Here is a 9963-nt window from a genome sequence, read left to right as displayed (position 1 = left end):
GAGGTCATTTTCATAAAGATGTTTCCAGTAGGGGACTGCTGCCATTCACTGCCTTGTTGTCCCAGAACAAGTGCTATTGTTCTTAGGTAGTCTTTGGTTAAATAAATTTATGCACTTATAAAAGCAGTAGATCAGCAACAACAAAACTCTAGCAAAAACCTTTTAAAAATGTATTGTTGTTGAGTATACTGACTTGAGTTTGAGTTCTAAATCAACAAATTACAAGTCTTTAATAGGAACAACAATCAACATATCTTCCTCCTGTAAGTAATATGATGAGGAGAGCCTATAATGTTCTCAAATTTTCCTTTATTTTGAAAAGCAATATATGCATTTGCCAGGTACATTATTAAAACCTATGTTGTACCTGAATTCACTGCTCACTTTATTAGGTAAACCATTTTTATACATTTTTGTGGAGGTGTGTAATTACTGATTGTAGCCCATCCACTGTCCTGCACAATTTGTCAGCTATCTTCTACCCACTTCTTTACTTGTGGATACTTTTACTGGGTTCTGACAGCAGGACCACTGCTGACTGGATTTTATGTGGGTGGCAGAAGATTCTCAGTGCAACATTAACATGGTAATATAAATTGTATCGCTGATATTATTGCACCTATGTGCAGCCAATAGTCTTTCTGAAGTCCACAAATTTAAATATGAATTGGAGGATGACAAATGCAAATTGTAGGCGTACATGAAAACATGTAGTCTCTAAATGCACACTCACAAAGAGTGTATTTTAAACAAATATTGCCTATTAAAGAGTGTGTAGGCTGTATTTCTAATCTGACTTTTAACTAGCAAAACATTCAGTCCATTGCAGTATAGATTTCATGTTCTGACCTTGCCATTTCTTGAAGTGATTACTGATTGTGTGTCCGCCCATCCAAATCCTGTCTTTTGTGGAGCTGGGCTTGAACATCATGGTCTGCTGCCTAGGGGAAGCCTCATGTTTTCTTTCCTCTCTCCCTTCTTTTTTCTTCTTAGGAAGTCCACATACAAATACTTGTGCATTATACATTGTGAGCCATTTAAAAATAAATGTATTTTTCTAAAGGTCATATTTTATGGTTCTGAAATTTGACACTTTTATTGTTCCAAAGCCCTGGTAAGGTTATGGGTTTTTTTTGTGTGTGTGTGTGTGTGTGTGTGTGTGTGTGTGTGTGTGTGTGTGTGTGTGTGTTTGTGCGCGCGCACGCATGCGTGCAATTACATGTGGGAAAGACTTTGAAACTGTTCTGAAAGTAATTTTTTCTCAATATATATGATGTCATCCCATGTACATGGTAGATATACTTTCATTCAGCATATAAATAATTGCTTTTATCTAGAGATGAGACTATAATAATAATAATAATAAAGTTATTGTAAAGATGATGTTTCATAAAATTCTTCAATTATTTACATCATTCAGATATATGAAGCAGTAGTACACTGCCTGGCTAAAAAAAAAAGGTCACACTCTAATATTTCGTTGGACTGCCTTTAGCTTTGATTATGGCACACATTCACTGTGGCATCATTTCCACAAGCTTCTGCAATGTCACAACATTTATTTCTGTCCAGAGTTGCATTACTTTTTCCCCAAAGATCTTGTATTGATGATGGGAGATTTGGACCACTGCACAAAGTCTTCTCCAGCACATTCCAAAGATTCTCAGTGGGGTTCAGGTCTGGACTCTGTGGTGGCCAATCCATGTGTGAAAATGATGTCCAATGCTCCCTGAACCACTCTTTCACAATTTGAGCTCAATGAATCCTGGCATTGTCATCTTGGAATATGCCTGTGCCATCAGGGAAGGGAAAAAAATCCACTGATGGCATAACCTGGTCGTTCAGAATATTCAGGTAGTCAGCTGACCTCATTCTCTGAGCACATAACGTTGCTGAACCTAGACCTGACCAACTGCAGCAAACCCAGATCATAGCACTGTCCCCATAGGCTTGTATGGTAGACATTAGGTATGATGGGTACATCACTTCAGCCGCCTCTCTTCTTACCCTGATGCGCCCATCACTCTGGAATAGGGTAAATCTGGACTCCTTGGACCACGTGACCTTTTTCCAGAGTCCAATCTTTATGCTCCCTAGCAAATTGAAGCCGTTTTTGCCGGTTAGCCTCACTGACGAGTGATTTTCATAAGGCTACATAGCAGTTTAGTCTCAATCTCTTCAGTTCCCTTCGCATTGTGCATGTGGAAATGTTCACTATTACTTTCACTATTAAACATATCCCTGAGGTCTACTGTTGTTTTTCTATGATTTGATTTCACCACACATTTAAGTAATCGCAGATCAAGTTTCAAGTTTGGTTTATTTGTCACATACATAGTCATACACAGTATAACTCACAGTGAAATGGTTGAGAGTGCTCTGTCCAAACTGAGGAAAAAGAAAACAGGGGTGCATAGAGAAATATATATGATCATGATCATTCAAGATTTTTTTTTGACCACATTCCTTCCTCGAGGATGATGTTTCCCCACTGTCCTTCCACTTTTTAATCATGCGTTGGACAGTTCTTAACCCAATTTTAGTCATTTCTGCAATCTCCTTAGATGTTTTCTCTGCTTGATGCATGCCAATAATTTGACCCTTCTGAAACAGATTAACATCTTTTCCATGACCACAGGATGTGTCTTTTGACATGGTTGTTTAACAAATGAGAAGCTACTCAGAGCATCAGTTAGGGTTAAATAACTTGCCAGCTGAAACATAATCACCCATGCAGTAATTATCCAATGGGAGGCTCTTGCTTAGTTAAATCCAGGTGGTGACCTTTTTTTTGGTCGGGCAGTGTATTGTTAAACAACCATCAAAATTTAAAATCACAATACTTCTTATGCAAAAAAAAAAAATAAATAAAATAAAAAATAAAAAAAAGTTTCTTAAGGATATTTTAAAATCATTAAGTGTTTGTGCAGTATTAACCCAGCCAGAAAGGTAATTTACCAAAAGTCCTTAAGTGTCCTGGTTGCCTTAATTTGAGATGATGTAGAAAACAGGGGTATGTAAAAGACCCTCCAGCTCTCATCATATGCTAGTTTTTTTAGTTTTATATCTTCTTGGCTTTTTTCTAAGTTTCAGCATGGTTTCATACATTGCCTCCTAGATGACATTGATGTAGACTAGCAGAAGTAAAAATGAACATGAATCAAAATCTCGCTATATCAAAAGAAGTGCTGTTTTTGGAATAAATGCGCATACATATATATAGAATTTTAACACTGGCTTCAGCACATTTTATCATTTGCTTGAGAAAATCTGGTTAAAAACTAGGTTAGTGGACAGAATTGTTTTGTGTTTCCATTGATCTCTTGTAAGTCACTTTATGCCACATGCCTCAATGCCAAATTTCACTACCCCCCTTCTGTTTGTACTAAGGACAAAAAACAAGACATGTAATAAAAGAAGTAACATTGGAAGTGCTTTTCCAAAATGGAAAGAAAAATGAAATGCAAAGGACATGAAGCTGGATGCAGAATTAGAGCACTTACCCCTGGAAAAGTATCCTGCGTACATTTTACATTAACCACTAGAGGTAGTGTTTTCTTGTATCTTGACTAATTCACCTTTAAAACAGGAACAGTCATTGCATACTCATACTACAACAACTAAGGGTAAATAAATAAACAAACAGGGAGTATATATTATTACATTTTGCCGGTTCACCTGAAAGTTTACCAGAACAAGAAACCATCAATCTCTTTCCACAATTTCCTGTGAGCCTTGTAAAATGTAGGGCCCTATTTTCATGACGCAAAATGCAAATCATAGGCCTAATGATGTGTCCAAGAAAATAGGCTTGTTCTAAATAAGATGCGTCTGGCCTTGTTGGTCAGCGAGAAAGCAGCGGGGGAGGAGCTGAGTTGGGCGCCATCTTAATATCTCTTTATATCTGTTAACACATTTAGCGCTTTTTCTCTGTGACTTCAAGTTTTAAAAAATACATTAGTGGGAATATTTTCTGCAAGTGAAAAAAGGAGAAAAAAACATTCACGTTCAGATTTTTATTCTAGAAGTTCTCACGTCAAAAATACAAGCGCAAATTCAGGTTCTCACATCTCACAGGTTCTCGCATTTAAAATGCAAGTACACATTTTGTTTTACAAATCCTCATGTCATTCCTTCAAACGCTCAAATTTTGCAGCATATTTATCTCCATAATCTCTGGGCACAGGCTTTGAAACCTGCAGCTGCCTTGCTCTCACTAGATTATAACGTCGTATGTCATCATGACACGACGGTGGCAAACCCCATGGCCAATCACACACAAAAAAATATCGTTTACCGTACAGAACCTGGCTGCAATTGGTCTGCGTAGTGCCGTAGGTGTGCCTAGGTATGCCTAGGTATGCAAATATCAATCTGTGCTGGGTTGTATACATGCTCGGACTCCCATCCACAAATACCTTAATTTTTTATGAAATTAGTGACACCTTGCCTTGACCTACCTCATTTACACAGACCTCCCATTTCTCTATGATAACACTCCGGTCCTCACATAATGTAGGCAAAGCACAAGCTTGAATTTACCAAAAAACACTGTTTTGTCATGAAATTACTATGTTGCAATGTTAGAAATCAGATGTAGTGAAAGCCATTGTGCACTTATTATAGTAGGGCCCACAATCCCGCAGTAAAAAACAGTGTATTGAATATTGTCATCATGTTTGTAACAGAAAACTTTAGTTGATATGATAAATGAAGCTTTTCCACTAAGTTACAGCTCATTTTAGAAAGCAAGACACCAGGCATGGTGGTGGTCTTGTCACTTAGCTTGCAAAGCTGATGAAGGACCTCTGTCTGAAACATCCTGTATATTTGGAAATCTTGTGAACTACACTACATTTTTACTACTTCTCTCTCACTATATAAGATGTTGCATGGATGAAATGAAACAAGAATGCTTCATTCGTTTTTGCCTTTTATTTCCTGACAAATGTAGTTATTTGAAGAATGGAAGCTTATTCTGGATCAGCAGGCTTCCTCTGAGACTTTTGATTTGCGTGTGCCACAAAGCAGAGACAGAGGATTTGAATAGAGGTCAAGATGGAGCACGGCCAGAGTTATGAGCTTATGAGAAATGCAATCTAAAGCACTGGACACAAGGCCAACCAGACAGTGCTTCTCTTCTGCCTGTAATCCAAAGATTTAGTGTTATATTTTATTAGTGCTCTTTTTTAAAAATTAGATCAGGGGGAGAATTTTGGTGCTCTCAAATATAGTTATTATGTTTTTTGGAAAAGAGCAGACTATGATTATTGATGGCAGGAACTATCTTCTCTTTAGCAAGAAAATTGAAAGTCTTACAAAAAAAAATGGGACATGATTCAAGCTAGCAGACCTAAGCAGAACAAGAAATCTGAAGTGAAATCATGGCATGATGAGACTCCCAAGGCTCTTTTCATGACACCTCCTCTGAAACCTTGTTGTCATTCTGATATCAGTACCAGGGCAGAGACCAAATTAGAGCATGCACTGGAGGCCTTTGCCAATTTGTCACTATAGTTCAGTTTCTGCCTCTCATTAGAAGACCTATGGGTACCTTTGAAAGCTTTTTTCTAGCTGCTTTTCCCCACAGGTTTAATTAAAGGATCTCTAATAGCCTGAGATGGTTCGTTGGGAAGCTTCCTATTATCCTAGAGAATGATGCTGCCATCCAGTGGACAACGAACTCTCTGCATTTTTTAGGCATTGGCATTTACCACTATGGACTAATAAGCACATGTGCATGTCATTCATTCCAGCTAATGTGTTAATAGAACTGATGATATGTCATTTTTTGGCTAGTGGTGGTAGGAGATAATGATTATTGATGTTGGGTGTCTTCCTCTGTGCTTTCAACATGGCTATTATCTGTCCTGATGGACGAAGACCGACGCTGCCCTGGGGCTCCTCCTGAAAACTTCACACTCTTCTTTAGTCTCTGTGGATTTGGGAGATAAAGATCTTTTTCCCCTCTCTACATCACTGTTTAATTTCAGTATATCAGACCTCCAAATCTGTCTAACAAGAAGTCTGGATTTGGGATTGGTTTGTTTTTTTTTGTTGTTTTTTATTTTAGGTTTAATGCAAGTTTGAATAGAGCACTAATTGTTTAATGTAGCATATGGAGAACATATTTCCTACTTCTAAACATGGGTGGTGTGTTCCTTGGTAAAACTACCCAGAACCTTGAGCTTAATGATGAAGAGAATACAGTATATGTGCTATTCACCTGTTTATTGGCCACTCCCCTTGGATAACATGCAATATCATCTCGTCTTCGCTCCACTCTCTCCCAGTCCTCCACCCAAAGCTCCCGCCTATATTCAGATTCCCGCGCTGTGATTCGCTGATAGATTGCCTGGTTCTGACGAGTCACCTGCAGTAGCTGTTCTCGCCTCCTTTCAGAATTTAAACTGTGGGAACAAAATTAATGCAGACAGCCTGCAGAGTATCTATCAGAGGTTAATAAACTAGTGTAATACCACACTAGTATGGCTAAACTTCTACAGTGTAGACAAAAAAGCAGAGGATCTGCCTCTCATTAATTCATCACAACCTTGCCAATAGTCAAACAAGCATTAATGATTTATCTTTTTAATAGGAAATGAGGAGAGCAGGTTCATAGGTGAGATGAACTCACAGAGACAAACACTTTAAAAAAGGCTTTAAGCAGTCTTCTAAGGTCAGCAGGTTATTTGGTCAAACAGTTAAACTGGAATCAGGAGTTCTTTGAATTAGCCATGGCCTGTATATTACTAATTTATTTTGAACTGCTTTGAAATACAAACACAAATGTGATTCCTTCCCCAGATAACTTATCATCAGATTGTTTTTAGTTTTAGTTCACTCACTGGTGTCATCTGAGGAGAAATAAAATTAACCTGCTATCAGTACAGAGGTCGGTATATAGCAGATCACTGCCTAAATTGGAGCATTCTTTTCACCTTCTGAAGTCACTTGAAGCACATTGCCTAATGTGAGCCTACCTGCGCTCTGGATAGTCATTTCTGTGATCTATGAGACCTTTAGAGTGCCCTATGCGGGCTAGTCTGGATGCCAGTAGCTGGTTATCCCTCTCGATAATGGCCTGTCTCTCCTCTTGAACCTTAAACCCCAAAATCAGTATTATTGCACTGAAGAAATTAGGTAAGATAATAGTAACACCATTATTGTTACCTATACCAAGTTAGTTCCTGCTCATGTTTATAGCTCATGTTTCATGCTGCTAAGAGTTGTAAATAGTGGTAGCTCAGTGGTTAAGGTACTTGACTTGTAATCAGAAGATTGCCGCTTCAAGCCGCACCGTTGCCACTGTTAACCCTCAATTATTCAAGTTGTGCTCAGTCATAATTGTAAGTTGCTTTGCATAAAAGCATCAGCTAAATGGCATAAAAAGTATAGTGTTAAATGAACATTTGCATTTCAAATGACTTGATTAGTAGCATTTAATTCATTTTACATTTAATAGGTGAGTATATATGCTATAACTCCTTTAGCTAAGCCCTCTTTGTATACAGTAAAGTATTAAAGACTGAATTAATTCTTACAGAAGTAAGCTTTATTTAATGTAATTTATCTCAAAATATAATACTACACAATTTTTAAATTATTTTTGTGTATTTTCAAAAGAGTGAGCTGTGTGCATATACCTGTGTTTTCTTTAGCTTTAGTTGGACATGGGTGGGAGTTGGGATGCCTTTTATGTCCACTACGGGCTTGACTTCCTTCACCTCATGATGACAAAACAGCATAAACAGCAAAATGACCTTTTGCTGATTACACATTGCAATTAGAATTGAACACTTCCCATTCTATGTACAACAAAAACAGAGATTTCTGCTGTCTCACATCAGTACTGGTGCTGATGCTCCAACCTTACGGTTTGTCCTGTATTAGTAAGGAATCACATCAAACACATGCAGACATACACATACCTTCTTGCGATGCTCCTCATAGCATGTCTGGTCCCATTTCTTCTGCAGGAGCTTGTTAGTGGCAGGTTTGAGGGGCTGGTAGGCCTTATGCATGGCTGTTGCTCAGTGTTCCCAAAGGCCAAAGAGAAATGTGCTGTGAGTTTAGCACACTCAGAGAGGATTTGACAGTCTCATATGCTCCTTCACTAGTTTTTAAAATGTAGATAGTTGGTAAAAATCTGGAATGCCAATATCATAGTATTTTGGTTTTGCCAGTGGTGGAATTTAGCGTTTAAGTGTAATGTTTCAGAATCTGGAATGGTTGCCCAGTGTCTAGTGTGTTCTGTGCTAGTGATGTAATTTATAATGCAGCTCTGGTACTCCCCACATCCCACTTCACCTGAAAGAGGCTTGGCCAGCCTGGCTGGAGGCCACAGCTTGTTGCCATGGCACCACTGCTCACCTATCCCTCTCTGACTATGTGTGATGCTGAGAGGGGATTGGATGTCAATGAATTATTAGTGTTCACAGCCCACTAACTTCACTTGTCTAAATGACCTCAGAGTGGCTTCACAGAGAAGGGCAAAGACATTATAAAATTCTCTTTATAAAATGTAAATAATGAATTGCATGCATTAATGGTAAGTCATGTCATTGCTAGGTGGAATGATGTTGCTAAGTGAATATCAGGTCTTTAGTGTAGGTGAAGTGTAGCCTTTAGTGGCAGCTGGTGGAGGTTTCTATAGGCTGATGGTAGCAAGATCTTCCCCAGCATACAAATGTCTGAAATGCTTTTATGTAATGAGTCTACAACGTCTGGAGTCTAGGACATTCTTCAATACACACATGCACACAATTCTGCTTGAGCTAAAATATTAAAGTCTGGAAAATTGGTGGTTTTAAGGACATATCGAATAGAATGTATTTTTAAATATAATGTGCTTTTCAGATATTAGCTTGCCTAACCCCCAAGAATGGTTCTTGCATTGTTGCGAACTATGTCAGGTGGGTTAGGTCCTAACTCTCCTCTAACGACCTAACAGCAATTCAGATCATATGCAAATTATTATTTTGTATGCTTGGTTTTGTTTGTTTGTTTTTGCCCTACCACCATCCCAAGTCTTTGGAGGAATTATTCATATTTTCACAAATCAAATGTGCTGGATTAAGAGAGAGATAACTGTTGTTATTTCTTATCTTACCACCAGATGGCATGCTTCTCTTTGCCAGGTGAATGGCAGCCATGTTTTGCAGTGTAGATCATTTCATGAGCTGTGAGGACATGATGAAAACACCAACATCAAAGCCAGAGATAAGTGACTATAAAACTGACATGGGCATGTCTGTAACTGATCTCTATACAAAGCCCAAGGTTAAACCGCTATATTTTTACAGTGAAAACTCAGCTGTCGACAACATTATACATTCTAGCAGTATTTTCATTACTGAGGATTTGATGCAAAACACCCATTGTGTCATATAGGCTTTAAAAAATATGCAGATATCACAAATTCTGGAAGGCACTGATTAACCACAAATAGACATGCATGCACTTACATACATGCACACACACACAAACACATGAAGCATTGTAGCTAAAATTCAAGTGTTAAATTGTGAGGTTCTTAGAATATTGTTCTGTCCCTTGGATGAACAGACACCCCATGCAGATCCACTAGCCTGACTGACTCGGTTTTCCTATGCGTGGGATGAGGGGTGGGGATTATGCTTGGTAAGAGCAGGACATGGTACTAATTCTGTGCCAGGACCTGAGGGAAAATTGTTTATCTCTGCTCCCTTCCTTTCAACCGCTCACTCACTTGCAAAATGTAGCTATGACAGCTTTAACATCTGCTCACGTCATAGTGCATACAGCCCCTTGCTCTCTCTTTCTGCCTGTGTGCGTACGTGGGTGTGTGTGTACACAAGGCTACATCACATTAGATTAAATAACATATTGACCCAAGGGGAGGCATTTAAATGCTGCACACTGATTTTCTGCTGGCAGGGTGAAGAACTCCTGTTTAAACATGATTACTCCTCTTTACATTGT

General features: G+C 38.5%; 1 protein-coding gene across 1 annotated transcript; it reads right to left on the bottom strand.

Annotated features, from left to right (window-relative positions):
* Nucleotides 1-5818: 5818 nt before the first annotated feature.
* On the bottom strand, nt 5819-8024 carry si:ch211-284k5.2 (sperm axonemal maintenance protein CFAP97D1). Its single transcript, XM_027032549.3, has 5 exons — nt 7932-8024; nt 7647-7727; nt 6984-7102; nt 6227-6410; nt 5819-5935 (listed from the first exon to the last, which is right to left on the bottom strand). Exons 1-5 carry the CDS (start codon nt 8022-8024, stop codon nt 5819-5821), a joined length of 594 nt encoding a protein of 197 aa, XP_026888350.2.
* Nucleotides 8025-9963: the final 1939 nt, after the last annotated feature.

This window comes from Electrophorus electricus, chromosome 4 (assembly GCF_041902795.1).
Source record: "Electrophorus electricus isolate QZ-2024a chromosome 4, ASM4190279v1, whole genome shotgun sequence".
Taxonomy (NCBI): Eukaryota; Metazoa; Chordata; class Actinopteri; order Gymnotiformes; family Gymnotidae; genus Electrophorus; species Electrophorus electricus.
The sequence above is the reverse complement of the archived record's forward strand: the minus strand, read 5'-3'. Positions and strand labels throughout refer to the sequence as shown.